The sequence below is a fragment of the Stegastes partitus genome, unplaced genomic scaffold (genome assembly GCF_000690725.1).
Source record: "Stegastes partitus isolate 25-593 unplaced genomic scaffold, Stegastes_partitus-1.0.2 Scaffold2438, whole genome shotgun sequence".
Lineage (NCBI taxonomy): Eukaryota > Metazoa > Chordata > Actinopteri > Pomacentridae > Stegastes > Stegastes partitus.
This window is the reverse complement of record NW_007580169.1, coordinates 23,392-43,926: the sequence shown is the minus strand read 5'-3', so window position 1 is coordinate 43,926 and position 20,535 is coordinate 23,392. Positions and strand designations below refer to the sequence as shown.

The 20,535-nt window shown below is 38.3% G+C and overlaps 1 protein-coding gene across 1 annotated transcript in view; it reads right to left on the bottom strand.

The window, feature by feature from the left end:
• Nucleotides 1-756: 756 nt before the first annotated feature.
• Nucleotides 757-20,535, bottom strand: part of dnai1.2 (dynein, axonemal, intermediate chain 1, paralog 2) — a 26,521-nt gene continuing 6,742 nt past the window's right edge. Inside the window, exons 17-20 of the mRNA XM_008305212.1 lie at nucleotides 18,196-18,341; nucleotides 15,559-15,658; nucleotides 11,653-11,838; nucleotides 757-3,006 (exon numbers count right to left, since the gene is read on the bottom strand). Coding sequence (XP_008303434.1) covers nucleotides 2,935-3,006; nucleotides 11,653-11,838; nucleotides 15,559-15,658; nucleotides 18,196-18,341 — 504 coding nt within the window. The 3' untranslated portion in view covers nucleotides 757-2,934. The remainder of the gene's footprint in view (nucleotides 3,007-11,652; nucleotides 11,839-15,558; nucleotides 15,659-18,195; nucleotides 18,342-20,535) is intronic.

Genomic DNA, 20,535 nt, shown 5'->3' with positions numbered 1-20,535 from the left:
TCCTAACAGTCAGCAGGGGGCAACTCTTCTGGTTGCAAAAGTAGTCCAATTGTTTAGTAGTCCATGAGAAAATGACTTCACTTCTCACCTACTTTGCTACCTCAGTAAACGTTTTCCTAATGAGGTTATGGTCTTAGTTGCTACTTTGATACTGGAACTGTGACAGCATGATGTTCATTTTGTAAAATATGATTCCATTAATAGACAATAAAGCTGGGTATGTTTTAAGCGAGACAACCCTGTGATTGATAAGTCACTACCACATACTGTGTGCAGTGTCCTCAAGTTCTCAGTCAGATCCATCCCTCGCTTGTTCTGTCTAGTTTGGAAAGAGCAAGACGACAATAAGCAAAGTCCAAGCTTGAGGCTTCAAAACTGTAGTCCACAAACCAGCAGGTGAAATCACAGTTCCTACGTCCATCTTTTGTCTTTAGTCTTGTACAAATCAAAGGCAGGAGTCCTATTGCACCCCCTGCTGGCCCACATGTGCAAGTGCATAGAGTTGTAATCACGAATGCAGAGTAGCAATGGCATTTTTAAGTGGTATCTGGCATTTGAAAGATGTTATTAATATATAAACACATAGAATAAATCAAGTACAAAACACAGAACAGCAAGGAAAAAAAAAACAATTTATGACACAGCTGAAAAGATTGACATGTTACACAGCTTGTTCCTTCATCGCATTTCATACTCTGCTTGTGTTCAATTATATCTAATTGTTCTATTTGTTTTTTTTTTTTTTACAGACACCGGCAGGCATTTCCTGAAATAGCAAGCAGCATTTTGATACTGCAGACTATTGTGAAATCATCACTAGCAGAGAGTGCTGCGAGGCTCATCTGTATGGTGGAGTGTCGGTGTGTCACCCTAAAGAAGCTATCAAGACAAACAGAGCCTTGAGGAGAACACATTCATCTCTGCAGTGAGACGTACAGGCACTCTGCTTTCTGCTGCTGTCTTATCTAAATATTTGGCAATACACGAACTGCGTTTTTTCACCTCACAACAGCCCATCTGTGGACATGAGGAATCATGAGCCTATAGATTCAAGCATCTACACGTAAGTTAAACGAAGATGTTGGTGATGCTCAGACTCATTTGCCTATTAACAAAAGGAACATAATGGAACCAACTTAAAGAGCAACATTTAAGTTGGCTGACATCGGGCTCTGCAGTCCAGTCGTTACTATGGAATCTGAAGAAAGCACAACAGGACTGTCCACGGCTGCACTGGTGGCCATCGCTTGCAATACATTTGTTGCCATCCTTCTTCTTCTCCTCTGTCTGATCATCTACCGAGCCTGCAGGGTCCCGTCTAGCCCAGAGAGGCTACCAGTGCTGGCCCCACGTGAAGCACAAACCCAGCAGATGAACGAGCACAAGCACCTGTTGACCTCTTGACTGCACAAAGACGAGTCAAATGTAGCAACAAGTGATGGCCTTGGTGCACTGATCCACAGGAGAGGAACATGTTGGACTGACTGGAAGCAATAATACTAATTAGACTTGTCCTTCCCTAGTTTTTAAGGTCAGCAGCAGATCTAATGTCAGATGCGGCTGTGCCTCACAAAGACGTAGCAAGGATGAATTGTGGTGGAGTGAGGAAACTATTTTTAAGCAGCCATCACTTGTCAAATCTGGTTCTTGGTTTGACAAAGGACATGGAGGAATGCCAATGAGAATGCATGTTTAACACACACACACACCAACAGCCTCAAGAAGAGGACACGGCCACAAGGATGGATGCAGGTTGCACAGACCCTGAGAAAAAGGAATGTTAAGTACACAAAGACAACTGGTCTGTTGTTGAAGGTTTCTAAATATATCCTCTTATTTCATACAGCGGCCTGAAAAAAGAGAAAGCCAGTCTATTACTGAGAACAGGGACTTGAGCCTGTGTGGTGTGTGTGTCATTGTCACTCATAAACATCAGTGAATTGTGAGGCAGAGCGCCTTGCTAAGGGTGTTATATAAGGACTAGAGAGGCTTAGTAGAAATTTGTGGCCTCTTCAACACGGCCCTCACACTGACATCTGCTTGGGGCTGTATATGACGGGCCACTGGCTCTGGACTGAATCACAGGATGCTCACATAGAGAGGGATTAATCCTATAGTACCCCACAGATTGCAAACAGAACTATCCATGTTCCCCACATCCTACCACAGATTCTTAATACCTGAACATTTATCTTTGGGGCGGCAATTTCAGACTCAACAAGGCATGTTGTAGAGTTAATAGATTTACTGATATGTATGTTATACTTTACACCCCTTCCAGATATTTAGAAGATATCAGAGTTACACTAAGAAAGAAACAGTTTCAGAATACATTATCGCTCACATTAAAAAAAAGGTTGCTAATGTGACTATAAGTAGAAATAGATATTTTCCAACAATAGGTTCAGTAGATTAGAATGTAATACAGGATTGAAATGTGATCTGAGTAAAAGAAGATTTTCTGCCTTTAGATAAAACCACAAATAGAAGTTTTTATATCCTCCGAAAAGATTGTTGGAAGACATTTTAGTAAAATTATTCACTGAAGTAAATGTGAACAAAGCAAGCAGCAGTGGATACAGATAAAAGTAACTTACAACAATCGATCACAAAATAAATTCTGGAACTTGTTCAGACACAAATAGTGACCCCACAGGCAGAGTTACACTGAAATTGCTCGGAACTGGTACAATACATATGGAAGAGTTTTAATAAGCCCCTGCAGAAATGTTTTGAAGTATCAAAAGATGCATTGTTGCAGCGAATGCAAGTTAAATCAGGAGAAAACATTTGAATAAATATAAACAAATTGTTTTCTTGTTATGGTGATGTCATTTACTGCATACACTGAAAAAAAGAAGTTGGCTTTAATAAACGAAAACCAAAAGATTGTACCATGTTGCTGTGTCTGGTGGGGCCATGTTAAACTACGCTTTATTCTGGTTTCCTCAGTAGAGCGAGGAGTGTCTCCATCTTGGCTGCTTCCACTTCTGGACCGTCTTTGCCCTACACACATACACACACGTGTGCGCACACACACACACACACACGCACACGTGTGCGCACACGCACACACACACACACACACACACACAGAAATCTGAAATTACTTGACCTTATGCTTGACCAGGCACTGAAAGGAACCACAAACACAGCAGGCACACAGTTAACAAGAGGCCAACACAACACAAGCAGACAGAAATTGAAATTGATGCAAGGTCAATAGTAGCAGAGTGTTTATATTACTCTATTATATAATAATTTATTTATACCTCATTGTGAAATTTGGTGTGAAGACATGGAGCTACTGCCTAAATAACACCGTTGTCAAGAACATATTTAAATAGATACGCCACAATTATGGTGTGAGCATATTCAATCCTCCTGTGTGTAGAAAAGCAGAACCTTTATAGTAGCTGTATAATATGGCTTAACATTAGCCATGCATTGCAGCAGCAGTTCACTGTTCAAAGATATTTAACAGCAATTGGTATCAAAGATCATTACTGTCGGTACAGGGTTGCTGCCACAAGCATACAACCAGGACTCTGGAACTAAAACTTCTGAATGCAAGGCAGTCTTTTTTCATGTTAATTGTGCTTTTCCTGCAAAGGTATCCCATCACATCTGCTGTAAATAAATCACACTTAGTCAAGCTATTTGATTGCATATAGTTGCATATATATATATATATATATATATATATATATATATGTGTGTGTGTGTGTGTGTGTGTGTGTGTGTGTATGTATATATATTAATATTAGGGATGCCCCAATAAAGTAATATAATCATTCAATCAGTCGTTTAAGTCACGCATCAGTCACCCTGATACCCGACACCATCACTAAAAAAAATAAACATGTCCAGCATTGCTGATTAGCTGTAGTACCTGGTTGCACCACTAGGCGAAGCCTCTCACTGTTTCATTCTGTCGTGACCACAGCAGGCGAGCCTTTCCATGTTGGCAAGCCGAAACCATTGTGGGAGTTTAAAGACATCATGACAGACTTGAACGAGGCTTATTGAAATCAGGCCAATGAACAAATGTTGAGATGGATAAATTAGGATAATAAAATTGCATCAAGTGTGGTGCTGATGCAGACAGTGCAGGTAACTAACAACAACACAGCACTGTTAATATTAATGCTAAATGTATATTATTGTACTGCATACATAAATTGTATATAAAAGAGGGACGTAGTCACCATGACATCACTCATTAATTTTTGGGCTATTGTTTTGAAGCCTTGAGTTTGGAATTTGTCCGTCACAAACTTTTTTTTTAAAACCGGATGTGGCTAGCGACGGGTGGATTTGACTGAGAACTTGAGCACTGCCATACAGCATTTTCTGCTTTATCATCTATTTTATTCTAAATCAGACAATAATTTACAAAATGAACTTCAAGCTGCATTAAAGGAGACTTCAAATTAACATATGAGACCATCAAGTCATGAGAAAAATATTTACTGACGTAACAAATCAAATGAGAAGTAGAGTGGTTTTCTCAGAAACTTCTATACAATCAGACTTCTTTTTCAGACAGGAGAAGTCACCCTCTGCTGGCCATTAGGTAGGCAGGTTTAAAACATTTCACTTCTCAAATCTGGAGGCTACGTCCCTCTTATACGTGCAGTCTATGACTGTATGTGATATAATCTTTTCATCATATTCATATGGAAAAGAGACATAGTGACTATGGAATATGCAAAAGGTGATTAACCCCTCAAAGCAGTGGGTGCTTGACTACATCTCCTTTATAGTTGGGAACATGTATTTTTGTATTTTATGGTAGTTACTTTGAAATTTAAAAGAGCTGATCCAAACAGACAACTGTGTTCTCTAAATGAATGAGCCCTGAGCAGATGCAACATAATATGTCTGCAATGATGAAGAGCGCCATAAAGCTTCAGTCGTAGTAAAGAGAGCGGCACACAAATTAGCATTAAAACCTACTGAAACTTTAAAATGTATCGAATTTATAATAATACACTGTCCCAGCATGCCACCCAGTGCTGATTCAGTTTTCTAGATTACTTATGGTCATTGCTACTCAGCTATATCACTAAAATTCTGGACTCGCTTTGTCTGTATAATGTCCTCTTTATATTACTAATACATAAACATTTCTTGCCATTGCAGGGAGGCCTAGAATTTTGTGTCTACTCATTTTCTGCCACCCTACACTGATACAAATATAAATGCTATTATGTAAGTTTCATTCTGTGAGGCAATATTTATAAATAGGCCATCATAAAATACTTCATAATGCTGCTTTTATATTGCAACTGCCACTTGTGTTTTGTGAGTAACTAAGAACAAAGCTGTTGAAAAGAGAACCGGTGAGATGAACACTAACACAAAATTGAACAGAATTGTGTTGTGTTGTGGGGTCATTTGATACTACCATACATCCATCCATTATCTGTACATCGCTTAATCCTCACTAGGGTCGCGGGGGGCGGGGGGGCTGGAGTCTATCCCAGCTGACTTAGGGTGAAGGCAGGGGACACCCTGGACAGGTCACCAGTCTGTCACAGGGCTACACTTAGAGACAGACAACCAAGCACACTCACATTCACACCTACGGACAATTTAGAATCACCAGTTAACCTCAGCATGTTTTTGGACTTTGTGGGAAGAAGCCGGAGAACCCGGAGAGAACCCACGCTGCACGGGGAGAACATGTAAACTCCACGCAGAAAGATCCCAGTGTCCTCGCTAGCATACATGTAAAGGAATAAAAATTTTAAAAAATGTGTATGTCTAAAGTTCCCAATTATGTACATCTTCTGGTGCTATACATTTTATTTCAGTAGTGACACTCTTTCACACCAGAATCCACTTGAGTCAACTTGAACAGTGACACTTGAGCACACACATGAGCACAGCACATCAACTTTTCAATGGCTGTTTACCTGTTGTGACATTTATCCAGTATGGATGGCACTTAGTGTCTTTTATAACAGATTGTTTTGTTTTCTGACACTAATAGTTCATTTCAGAAGCTCAAAACAATGAATTAAAAACTCTGAAGAAAACTACAGTACAAGAGAGGCGAAGACACAAGAGTATTAAAGTCAAGAAGATGGATTGCCTTGAGAGCATTTTTGAATTCTCCTCAAATAGATGAGCTCAACACATTTGCATAGTTACAGTTTGGATTGTGAGGCCACTGCACTGTTATTTTTGGGAAAGTTACAAGTTTACATACATTTGTAAAGACTATGCATATCCAGGCAGTCTTGAGTTTCCAATAATTCCTATGCATGCTAGCTCCTAAGTCTATTATAGGTGTTCTAGAAATATGACAAAAATCTACTAGGTTAATATATATAGAAAGCAACTTGAACTATCAGTTTTGCTTATGTAGAAATCTGGGTTAATCAAATTCACTTAATTACACGTTGGCTACAGCTGCTGACTTCTCTGACCCAATTTAAATAGGGTCTATTTGATACATCCAGCCACAAACACTGTAATGGGAAAGTCTCTGAAGCTCTGCATTGATCTGCAATAGCAAATTATTGACTTGACTAAGTCAGGAAATCAGTTGGAGCTATTTTAAAGCAGCTACAGATGCCAAAATCATTAGTGCAAACAATTGTTTGTAAGCATAAAGTGCATGGCGCAGTTGTGTCACTGCCACAATCCGGAAGAAACACAAGCTATCACCAGCTGCTGAGAGTAAATTAGTCAGGATGGTCAAGAATCAACCAAGAATCACCCAAAAGCAGCTCTGCCATGAATTAGAAGCTGCTGAAACACAGGTGTCAGTGTCCACAGTAAAGAGTGTTTTACATGAAGGCTGAAGTTTGCTGCTGATCCCATGGAAAAAGAAAAGGCCTTCTGGAGGAAAGCTCTGTGGTCAGATGAAACAAAAATCTAGCTATTTGGTCACAATGACTAGAAATATGTGCAGAGGAGTGAAGGTGAGGCCCTTAACACCAAGAACATCATACCTACTGTCAAGCATGGTGATGGTAGTATTATGCTCTGAGGCTGTGTTGCTCCCAGTGGAACTGGTGCTTTGCACAAAGTAAACGCAATAATGAAGAAGGAGGGTGAACTACACACTCTTCAGAAAAAAAAACTAAAATCATCAGAAAGAAGGTTGGGTCTTGAACGCACAGTTGGGTGTTCCAACAAGACAATCATTCAAGACACTGCTAAGATTTGACATTGTTAAAGCAGGCTAGATTTAAGGTTTTAGAGCCACATTCTCAAAATTCTGACACAAGCCCCATCAAGACCCTGTGAACTGTGCCGAAGAAACAAGTCTGTGTCAGAAAGCCAACAAGTTTAGCTGAACTGCACCAATAAGGAGTGGAGTGGTCAAAGATACAACCAGAACCTCGTAGACGGCTACCAAAAACGCCTCATTGAGGGGAAAATGGCCAGGATACATTTAACCAAATATTAGCATTGATGTATGTATATTTTTGACCCAGCAGATTCTGTCATATTTTCAGAAGACCTATAACAAATTTATGAAAGAACCAAAATGCCTGATTGCTTTTTGTGACAAAGGCGCATGTGTTTCAATCACTGCATTATAGAAAAAACAGTTGTAAGAGTCAGTGGGAACTCAAGACTGCCATGAGACAGACCATCTTTACAAGTTTATGTAAACCTTTGTTCACAACTTTATATCAGTCGGCCACCATTGTCACTGTGCTAGTTTTAGTAGGCTGGTGTGCCAATTTTATAAGACATATTACTGAAAATATTTGCTGTGGGTGTTTGCGCCTGACGCTTATTTGCCACATTGGGTTCTAAAATGCTCTGAGCACTGTCAGTGGTGCTGAACTGAGCAATTATTTCCCAATTGTATGCTTTAGGGCTACAGTCTGAGGTCCCTAATGAGGTAGTAGTGTGTGTTTGTGTGCGTGTGTGTGTCTGTGTGTGTATTGTTATGCTACAACAAAACTGTTTATGTGCATTGCATCCAGGCGTGGCAATACCATGTATAATGTAGCGAGTTGTGAAAATAAATGCATATTACTGTAGTCATTAAAAATTTTTTTCTAGCTTACATGCACACCACAAAGGAAGACCGGAGAGACCACAGAGCTGACTCTAAATGGACCCTGATTAAAGTGTTGTGACTCAGTGTGCCATTTAGTTTCCTCCTGTGATTAGAAAGACTGCTGTGATTACTCCACAGCTCATTAACTATTGTCATCAGTGGCAACGGAGCATTCAGCGACTTATCAACTGCGTGTGGACTAAAGTGGAATTTTGTTTTATTGTATAGCTACAACCTGCTTTGAATATATAATTTTCTGTGGCCTTTATTCACTTTTTAAATTTTTTACGATATCTTTTTTTGACTAGTTTGACAGTATGAGCGACAGTTAATATGAAGAGTATATTTTTTAGGGATAAATTCAAGAAACTTTTTCAAAAAATAATTTTTGCTCAGCTTCTTTGTCTATTGATAACTTCTAAGAAGCTTATTGAATTATAAAGAATACTCCATCCTGTGGCGAATTTTTTACCGACATAAATGAGCATGAAAAAATAAATACAGCTGATTAGTGATGTTAATGGGAGGGTGGGGGGTGAGTGGACTCGTTATTTAGTGAAATTAGCTTAAGGTCAGGACTCCACAATGAATGAATCATCTGAGCTGCTTTCATTGATGTGGAACAAGTGGGAGTCATGAATAATGCAGAAGTGGAGGCATGCATCCAGATTGTTTACAGATAAGATGGTATATAGGGTGAAAGGAAAAAAATTGGCTATACAAGAGCAATGGCAACACTTGGAGAACACATATATATATTCTCCATAGCGCTGAAACTAGCAGAAGAACTAGAAATTCCATTTGCATGTGTCAATAGCATCTGTGTACGTTTGTCTCGATTGATTTTATAGTCTGAAACTAACTAACTAACTAAATAAATACATGCAGCTTTTTAAATGATCAATGCTTGTAACAATGTTTTAAAAACAGAAATAGAGTAATTATCCTGAATTTTGTATTGTTTCCCTAATACGAATTTCTGTACAATAATGTAAATATTAAAAAGAATCCAATTTCCATCACTACAAAATGCAAAATTGGGTCGATTTTAAATTCTCTTTGTAATCAAATGGTAAACTGGCATTCAGTGGCTTTGACCTTGCAGTGAAAAATCTGGAAGCACCTGACAGTTGGGTTCCAAGAATGCTTCATTTGCACCCTGTGCCCTACCAACTGTGTTGTAGACGTGGCTCTAAACTGCTTACCCTATTTATAATTTTTGCCAATTTATTTGTCAATTTTTATTAACAATGATATATTTAATTTAATTAACAATAATTTAGTTTACTAGTGGTAAAAAAGTAAGATGCATTATACCTGATTTACTTATTCTATGGATCTTTTGTTTCAGCAGATGTAGATTTAAGTAATTATGATCACAGTGCAATTAGGCTATTGTATGCAACAATTAGCTGTCAATAGGATCTGTCTACATGTGAGTGTGGCCCATAAAGACTATCTTAGCACCACAGTACAATGAACAGTGTGTGAGTTAGGGCCGTGGGCTGTTACGCTCCTTTTCCTTTTTGATAAAATTAGTACAAGCTACATCTGTCAAACTTGGCCAAACTGTCACCCTGCCTGAGTGTGACTGAGCAGCTCGCCTGTTTGTCTCTTGTTTGTGTGTTTTCTGGCACTCAGGTAGGTTGTGACTGTTTTATTAAGAAACTTGTTTTATTAAAGGCTTAAGACACTAATTTGTCACTTGAGACTTGGCCAGGTTGTAGGGTTTTGTTAGTGCTGGCACTGCGACAAGCACATTTCGTTAAAGTGCACTTCAAGTATAATGTATATGTTTAGTAATCAGGTCTATAAGTGCTACTCCTGCCTGATTAGCAAGCGCAGTTAAGGCAGAGCAGGATTTACTTTTGAGTTTTTTTGTTGTTAATATAGGTCAGGTATACAAATTTTAAATGTCTACGTTTTGTTTATAATTTATTTTATCTAACTGCCCTCCGTTCATCCTTTTGTGTGCTGCGCTGGTTTATGTTGGTACACAAAAACCTTCCACTACATTCAACTTTGGTATGATTGCATCCATCTGCCTGACTGTATGTTAATTCCCTTTCCCATAGTGAACTGGGTTCACTAAGGCCTAGCCTTTGTTTTCTCCAAACAGAAGCAGTCACTTAAGAGTATACTCCCTCTTGTGGCATAAGGGGGCAATAATCCATGGCTTTACAACTACTATGTCTGACTACAGGAAACTACAGCACAATGAATATTTTATTAACTACGCCACAATATAGATAAATACACATTTTAGTAAATGGGATAGTGCAACTGCTGAGCATTAACTCTGTATTTCCCTATGCCATGGTGCTATAATGACATAAATAAACAATATAGAGTGACATTTATAATATTTAGTGAACATTTCCAAAAGCCTATGTTAAATGTAGACTGGTGTAACAGGTTTTAATCCAACTGGATTTTTTTTTGTCCTGAGGCAATAATTATTGTTAGCAGCTCTTCTACCAAATAATCAATAATGGACTGTGCATTGTGAGACCTTTTCCACACTTCTATTATTGGAAAAGTGGGGAAAAAACCCTCTCCTTTGGAATTCCAAACCAACTACACGCCGTCATCAACTTGCAAAATGGATAGGCAGAGACTGTAATATGCGCTATTGTGTCATATATCAAATCAAATCAAGTTTATTGTCAGCTTGCTGTATGTACAATAGTAGTATAAACAAGATGAGAGAGCGTTTCTTCAGGATCCCAAAACTAAAAGCAATTAAATAAATAAGTGTTTGCATATCCGGATCAGCAGTTCAGCATTCTGACAGCTTGTGGAATGAAGGTGTTGAAGCTGTTGATCAGTCTGGAGGTTCTTCTTTCAGTGCTCTGGAAACGTTTACCTGATGGCAGTAGTTCCAACAGTTTATGGAGAAGGTTTGGGGAGTCCCTGACAATGTGATTTAGTGAAATCAATGTTTGGGTTCACAAATCATAAGTGTCTTAAGCCTTTAATAAAACATGTTTCGTAATAAAACAGTCACGACCTATCTGAGTGCCAGAAAACACACAAACAAGAGACAAACAGGCGAGCTGCTCAGTCACACTCAGGCAGGGTGACAGTTTGGCCGAGTTTGACAGATGTAGCTTGTACTAATTTTACCAAAAAGGAAAAGGAGTGAAACAGCCCACGGCCCTAACTCCCATATGGCATTGATTATTCTTTCAGCCATAAGAAAAGGCTACTCCTCCTTCAGTACTACATTCTATTCTATGTGCGATCCTTTTGCAGCTGATTCATGTCGGATTCGGTAAAGTTTAGACATGGACATAGATTGGCTATTAAATTGGATAAAACAGTCAGGAGTTTACCCTGCATATTGTAACACCCATTTTGAGCAGGCCATTCTATTGCATATACTGTATAGCTTAAAGCCTAAATTTTTAGTAAAAATAAAAAAACTGAATTTGGAGCATTTGTTATAAATTCTATTTTGCTTGAGGGAATGTTTTGATATCCATTTGTTTTTTTTAACTGAGCAACTTTTCTTTTTTTTTTTTGGAATATGTTTTAGATTTCCCTTTTTTCGATTTCGATTTCAGAAAGAAAATCGATCGCTGAGAAATGCTTCTGTGGCGGCTTGTTAAGATTCTTACCTTGGGCTTCAGGCGGAGGTTAGGAGAGAGTTTGAAGCTATTGACATTGCCTCTGTCATCTCCCACTATGATGATAGGATGGGTGGGATTAAACTCAATGTGAGTCAGCTTGGTCTTCTTTTTGTCCACCACTAGCTGCTGGCAGAGAGCCTCATATTTGTTGATGTTGAGGTCAAAAACATGAACCTGAAAAGAAGAGTCATCATACCAGTTAATGTGTTTATCTTTTTTTTTCTTCTCATTTTTAACAGTTTCGACCTTGTTACCGAACTGACATTTCACACAACAGCAATGGGCGACAGTGTGAATAAAAATAAGATTTAGAAAACAAAAACAGAAAACTGACCACTGTATTTGATTTCGATGATACATTTTCAGATTTTATTCCCAGTTTTTTCCCTGTTAGTAAGTACGTAAGGGCTAAATGGGTTGTTACAGACTCCCTTTTCATGTGTGTGTTGTGTTTTATGTGAAAAGTAGAACGGAGGAGGAGAGGTTGGTCTGACCATCTGCTCAAATGAAGGGTGTTCCTGCCACTTCAGTGAGTGTGCGCTACATGTTTGTCCAAGATGCCATTGATGATTTCATAGGCATCTTTATCAAAAAGGAACCAGATCACAGATATTTTTAGTCTAAATGCATTTAGACAATCTGTCCACAACAAATGAGCCCACTGCAAAGCACAGCCCACGGCTTTTATCAGAAAGATGGCATAGTCTATGTGTATCAGCACCACACAAAGCATCGCAGTCATTATTTGTAACCAATCATCACACTCTACCTGGGTATGACTTTCTGTAACCTCTTATCACTACAGCCATTAACTACAGTGTTTTTGCTGTTCATGTACTGTATAAGCACTAAAGTAACATGAGTCATTGCTGATTGCAGTGGACACCGGCTGCATCTGTAATCCATGCAAGAACTTCAAGCGGAGAGAAAATTAACTGTTATGCTGCTTATAAAAATAGCACAACAGCAAATGTACTAAACATATATTAGGATGAATGCACAGCTACACATTAGATGAGACTTTGTATACTTTTATGTTTTAAGGTAATGTGTTTGAAACTGGGAAGGGATTCATCAAATATTGTGATTAAGACGACTCCCAACAAGCCCAGTTTAAATTACATTGACAGTTACAAGACAATGTATTCTCACACCATCCCAAAATTATTAAAAGCTGATGAAAGTAGTTTTTATTGCTTTGGGTGGCTATTGTTAAAGTATTAATATCTAAATATAATACAAAGGGTATTCTAAATGAGACATGTGGCAGTCCATGTTCCAAAGGGTAAATAAAGCTGCACAGAGACCAAATATGAATTGAAAGACTACTAATAATTTGGGGGTAAGCCTTGACTTTTGATTATTTCATTCTGACACTTTATTTCCTCAACCGTCAGCTCAGATGGAGCGGAATGGACAGAGGGAACAAAGAGATGTTTGTTTGCACGACACAACTCTGTGTCATTCTTTCACCTCGGCCTGCCAAGCAATTCATTATCCCCAAGAACACATGTACACAAGCACGTACGAAGACGCACACTCACACAAACACGTACGCCGTTGTGTCCCTGACATTTTGCAGTGTAGCAGGAGCAGCAGCAGGCCAGATTGTCATCAACAGTACATATATGTGTCAAGGAGCACACAACTCATGGTGAATCACTCAAGCTCGATCAGACACATGTCACACAGAAAACGGCAATTGTACTACAGGGACACGGTTATCGTGGTTAAGATGATGCTGTTTAACATCATGCACTGAGAACATATCAGGGGAATGTGAAAATGCTGTCGATATTCTGTCATTCTTCAAAATCTGACAGCTACCAAGTGTCGATAAGAGTTCTTGAACTCAGTGTAAAAAATAATATTTAGTGGGCACATTAAAGTCCCTGTCAGGTTTACAGGTAACATTTACCTCAAAAATTGTGATTACAATATATACAAGTATACTAACACCAATCAGCAACAATGTTAAAACCACTGACAGGTAAAGTTTAAGACACTGATCATCTTGGCAATGCAATGTTCCTTACTGGGAAACCTTGGGTACTGGCATTCATGTGGATGCTACTTTGACATGTACGACATCTTCCAAAAGGACAAAAACTGCTCAAGAATGGCTCCAGGAACATGACAAAGAGGATTTATACACAATACTAGGCAGATGGTTTTAACATTGTCGCTGACCGTTGTATATACATACATCCAATAATCAAAGCAAAGTGTATCCCTAAAATCAGAGTCTGAGTCATGTATTTTGTGAGCTCAGTACAGTGAGAAAAAGCAGACCAGGCACACTGAGCTTGATCAAATCCCGTTTTAAAATCTTATCCCTCTTTCCACTTTGAAAGGATGTGATTGTGCTTGTTAGATGTGTGCCAACTGACAAACTTTTAATGAGTTTTTTTAATAGCCGCTGAAAATTCCTTTTGCTCTAGTTTCAGAGAATAAATTACTGTGCACATGGGACTTCATATGCTTTCTAGAAAAATCATTTGATTTAATTCTTTTTGGTAGAATATATTTACAGTTAAACTGTTGTTATTTTTTGTATGTACTGCTAGTTGTAACTTGTACACTACAAAAGGGACATCAGATTTAATGTTTTGAATTTGTTGGAAAGTCTGATATTTCCTCACTTGTATGTCTTATCAAGACGGATGCATAGTTGTGAAATATTTTGCATAACGATCGTTGGTATACTACAGTGCCTTTTGTGCCTGTGGTTCTCCTGGCACCGAAGAGGGCGTGACACACATACACACACTATCACATAAGGTGTCTCTCAAATTGCTCAGCTCTCATTTCCTCTCTGCCACTCTCACTCGACTTCCCTTGGCACACTGGACAGGAAATGTGTCAGACACAACACTCTGGACTTTTATAGTGTGGAGCAGACTGTGAAGACAAACAGATGGGGACAGCTTGCAGCCATACTAAGAAAATATGTGGAGATAAGCAACACAGCATCCACTGAAATTACTTTGGCTGGAATCAATAACTACTGGCAGAGCAGGAAGCCCCCTTTGTTACAAGACACAGTGTTTGAACAAACTTGATTGCTTGAGGCTATTCAGCATTAATCTGAGGCTTAGCCTGAGACCATGGTGGAGGGTTTAGCCAGCTGAGTCTGTAACTATATTATAAAGATAATAATAAAGTGGGTGGCAGGTGGTAGACGGTGCAGCTGTTTGTTTTTTTCACATGTTCAGTCGAGGAAGTGTCAGACTCATGTTATCTTAGGCACACAGCAGATTTGTGTTGGCTGTAACCATAGCTTTTAGACAAAAAGCATCTATATGCCTACATATATGTCTAAGACTGGCTGTATAGTCAGAGTCATTAAAATAACATTTCATGTCATTGTATTTTTGATCAGATGTCTTAAAACAGAGCATTCGTCATGCATCCCTTTAGTTAGTCCTAGTTAAAGGGGAAAACAACAAGGTACGTACACACATTTCTCATTTATTAGCTCCAGTCCTGCCACATATCCAGCCTTTATGAACGTTATAATGTTAAGTTTAGTTGAAATTGTATAGAATGGTGTTGATCGCTATGCATTGTCATTTCCGATGCAGCAGTTTGGAGCGCTGTTGTACTAATTATACCAACAGGTGTTTCTATCATTTTGACACACTAATTGTGTCAATAATATTGCTCAGCTTGTTTCTATCTCATGTAGATGCAGGAAAATCTGCTTCTTTACTTACTATAAATATAAAACACCTAAATTTGCATGTAATGATGTGTATTCTTAATAAATCTAAACATATTTCACACACTAAACCTTGAAACAGAGTATTCTGAGGGCCACAAAAAAAACAACTACAAAAACATTTTTGAGATGCTGTGGCTGCAAATTGTAAGAGAGACTTTACAAAGACTCACATTTCCATCTGTGGTCACAGCAGCAAATACAGTAGAGGAGTATGGAGCCCAGGCTACGTCTCCAACTGGTTCTTTCAGGTCAAAGGTCAGCACTGGAGTGCTGAAAAAACACACAAACATACAAATCAGACAGGACAACACACACAGAAAACATGTTACTTTTTATTATACTGCATGAAAAGGGAGGACTCTATGAATGGTTACTCATCAGAGTCACAGAAAGAACCAGTATAACTGAGACTGTCTGCGAAATCTGTCTTAAGCGTTTGTCTATTTTTGGGTCTGAAACAGTGCTTTATTTCTGTGATGTACACATTTGTACATGTGTGACTTCTTCCTACAAGTTTTAAATGGTGGATAAACATCTTTGGACTATCAGTCATGGTAATCACTAACAAAATGTCCAGACACCAATGCCTCATCAGAGCCTGGCCAAACATCTGGAGATTCAACAAAAGGTTCCAGCACGTTGTTACCTGACATTAAATATTTTTGAAACACCACTGGAAGCAACATGAAGAAATTAAACATTTCTAAGCGGTGGAAGTGGGTACCTACAGGCTACCTTCAAATATTAAAGTGAGAGTGCATGTGTGTGTGAGAGTGACAGAAACAGAGTAACCAACGCTGTCAATAGGTTGGATCTTTACATGTACAGATTTACTTGTACATTTACAAAGTCAGGAACTAACGACATAATCAAAACCTGAGACAGTTTTTTTTTTTACACGCATTCTGCAAGTAAGCAAACTCAAAAATCTCAAAATTCAGCATGTCTACACATCAGCAAGCTAAAAAGAAATAAATCAAAATTTGCTGATAATTTAAGCTTCTAGTAAATGTCAGATAGGGGCACACACACCTTAATGCTACACCCCCTCTTTTGTTCAAATCTCAGATGCTTTTACATTTGAACAATTGTAAATGAGGTTTGTGGGTGAGTAATTAAGTGTAAGTGGAGTTTATATTTTGTCTTACATATCCATCCTAACTTCCTCTCTCAAACACAGTATACTGATAAACATTCTTAAATTTGGAAATGAGATGGAGTATTATCTGTGAATAACCCTGACAAATTACATGAACCTTAGTAAACAAACCAGAATGCACAATTAGCTGCACTCTGTGATTATCATTTGCACCAGTCTCCAGGTAATTTGGTGCAAGATATGCCTTAGATGACAAACTACGTTCAAATGCTGCTGTGCCTGTTTTATAAATAAAATGCACACAGGTAGGTGTAGAATATGTCTAATTATTAAAACAAACTATTGTAAGAGATATTTTTTCACAGCAGAATGTCCCTGCACGTACTGTAAATCCAGAGTCAGGGCTATTAGGGTTCTTTAATTATGTACAATTTTATTACGAGACTTGGTGCACATCTTTCAAACCTTTTAAATAACAGACTTGATGCACTTCTCCTTTGTTACTTCAAATCCCTTCAGTTCATTCAGGGTTGCCTAATGTCATATGAGATTTTTACAGGATGTTTTAGTCTCAGCAACATGGAAAAAGCGCTTTTACATTTTCAAACATTATGGCGAGTTTGAGAAAACTTGCATGATCCATGATGTTTTCTCCTGCAGACAATATGTCATCTTTAGGATGTTATAGATCATACCCTGTCTCTCATAATGAGTGGATGATTACTATCATTATTCAGTCAAGCTGCCTCTGCTGACAAGGAAGTGGGAGGCACAGTGGGTTAGTCAAATAAGCCTGGAAAATTATTGCGGGGTCCTTGACGAGTATAAGGTAATAAAGACTAATATGCTGCAATATTAAAGATTACAGGAGTGATGATTACCTTGTTCCTACTTCACTGAACGTACATACATATTTGAACACAGAGCATTAGTAGTGTTGCTAATGGTGATGATATAAATTCAGCAGGAAATTGCAGTTGCTATTCTGTAACTAACGGCAACATTTGCTTCTCATTCGAGGTAAACTAAAAATGTGTCTTACATCTTCTTCCATTAGAATATGTAACAAGAACAAAGTGAATAAGAATATAACAACATTACACTGAAGGGTGCCGGATATTTGAAAATGACCAACTAGCCGATTGACTCAGATCCCCTTTATTTTATACAATAAATTTTAAAGATATAGCTATAGATCTTGTATGATACCAACGCACAAGAAGTCATACGAGATGTCAAGCTACTTCTTTTTACCCAACACTGAGTATCACAGGGAGACTTCAACACTATTTCACGTTGTTCCCAGGAGATTTCACCCTCCCTGGCAAATGCAACCCAGCCAACCAGTAGGAGTCAACAAGTACAACTGTGTTTAATAGGACAGCCAGTCAAGCCAGCAGGGACAGAGATGGAAACTTATTCACTGTGATGGTGGGTGAGCGTAACACATACTGCTAGATGTTTCACAGACATGCGTTTGTACTTCTTGATATATAAATATGGCAACATAAATATTATTGTAAACCTAAAACTGCACAGAAACGTAAATGGCAACTGATGATGAAAAACTAAATAATGCTGTAGATTTGACTAAATCACAGTTTTCCTAAAAAAACACAAACTGAATTTTAAAAAAAGTAAAAAATTATGCTCTTTTTACAGCTGACGCAAGTATTCCATCTTTCACTCTTTTTTACTTGACTCTTACTTGATGGTATAGTCCCAGATCTTGATGGTCCAGTCTGAACTGCATGAGATGAAAACCTTTGGATGAAAGTAGTTCCACTTTACAGTATCCACTGTCATGTGGTGGGCTTCATAGGTCTCCAGGATCTTGCTCGAGTAAGTCTTGCACTAAGGAATATAGACAAAGTCTTGATTTTGACCAAGTAGGTGGTATAAGCAGGAATTCAGTCAGTGTCTGCGAGTAGCACCTTAAGAAAACAAGGTTTGAAACAACTACTGTATTGGAGTGTTGTAATGTCCTGGAACAATCAAAAACAACGAATCATTTTATCACTGGAACAAAGCACTTTTTTTTTAACCATCATATAAACTAGCGGACAATAAGGTACATATCAGGCAATAAATAGTATAGTATAGAATAAAATAGAATAGAATAGAATAGAATAGAATAGAATAGAATAGAATAGAATAGAATAGAATAGAACTTTATTGATCCCTTTGGTGCAAACCTCAGGGAAACTGTTGAATGATTTGCATCTGGCCACCAAGTAATTTTTTTAGCAGGTACAGGTTGTTTCTAAAATCACCCTGTTCACTCACTCACTCCTTACACAGTGAACATGCAATAGCTTACTCAGTGGGAAGCAGCAAACTGAGATTTTGGACACTTACCACCATCATTTTGTACTCAGTTGCGCAACAGTAATTTTGTTATCTTTAAAAAATGGAGCCTATGCATTGTAGAACTGTTAGTAGAAAGTAGTATACATGCTATGGACTGTTTTCACAGACTGAGCAGTAGTCTTCAAAGAAAGAACATGAACATATGTTCTTTAGAATGGCTTTTTTTGGGTAATTTTTATTCACAACTGATAAAGAATTCTGATAGTAGTGATACTAGATGTGTGCTATGCTTGACAGTTTTAACCCGAAGAAAGTATTGCACTCCACTGTGGTTCAATGTAGAATTACCCTTTAAATTTCCATAGTCTCTTTGCCATTGACAGAATAGGGTTTACAAAAGCACCAAAACAGCAGCAGAGGTAGACAGCAGGGATAAATTAACTAGACAATCGGGGATAAAAACGGCTTTATAGGTTGTGGGGACAGCTGTTGAATTTCAGAGCAGAGACAGTTTGATTGTTGACCTGCAGCTAAGTGAAAGATTCTTAATCTCTCCTCTCCCAGGGTTTCTATGACACTGAACCTTGAGGTGACAGACAGAACATATTTTATCACACATACCGAGTGGGTGTTTGTCAGCAGGTCTGCAAGCAGACGTAGGTGAGTAAGCTGATTTAACAGGATTGCCGCAAAGGTGTGAGTCCTAACTCTACTGGTACAACAACAAGCTAACAAACATTTTCCAAAAGGGTCTGGTTTCAAAACAAAGCTGCACTAAGGGAGATAAGGATTACCAAAAGGCGTGTATCAGATTTTCTAGGTCAAGAATCCTAGGGTAGAAATCAAATCTTTGAGGCCCACTCATATACTGTACAGAATATTTATATTGCTTTCGATAGTAGAATATATTAAAAGAGTAAATGTAGTTAACAAGTTGCCACATCCAGTTCCCAGCTCCAATAACTACTGTTTCAGCACCACGGTACGCCATATTAATCATGATTATTTTATCTTTTTAGGCAAAGCAAACTGTCACCAACTACAATCGTACAGGTCATTTATATGATTTAACCTACTTTTGGATGACAGTGAAGTACTTTATTACTGGAACTCAGGCTATTTTGAACCGGAGCAGCCCCGATGACATATTCTAGCAGATTAAATCAGTTGTTGCTTGAACTTCTTTATTATTGGGTCTTCACAGTAAATGTTGATTAATAATAAATAAATACTAACTTTACGACATATTCTACTAAACAGCATAGGCGTTAGCCTGTGTGTGTTTACACTGACACATTTGTGTGTGTTTATATATGCTACATTTATAGCAGCCTATTATAGCCTTTATAGCAGGAATTAACCTCAACCCCATAATCTCACTGACACTATACGCATTCCCTCAAGAACTATGTTTGTTTTTGTAAATTTCAGTCAGTTTTAAAAGTGTGTGCATTAGTCACTGAGCTCTTTAAACACTTCTGTTATCAAATCAATAGAACTTTAAACACAATACACTAAATGAGTTTCCTAAAGAAGAGAAGCAGGAGGAGTGGGCAGTCAAAAACTAGCAGCTGCTTAAGGAGACTCATTAGGTGCTTAATGTCAAGCCTAAGGGGCTCCCAGTGGGCGATGTGGACACTCACAAGTGCACATATGGAAAATCACACACACACACACACACACACACACACACACACACACACACACACACACACACACACACACACACACACACACA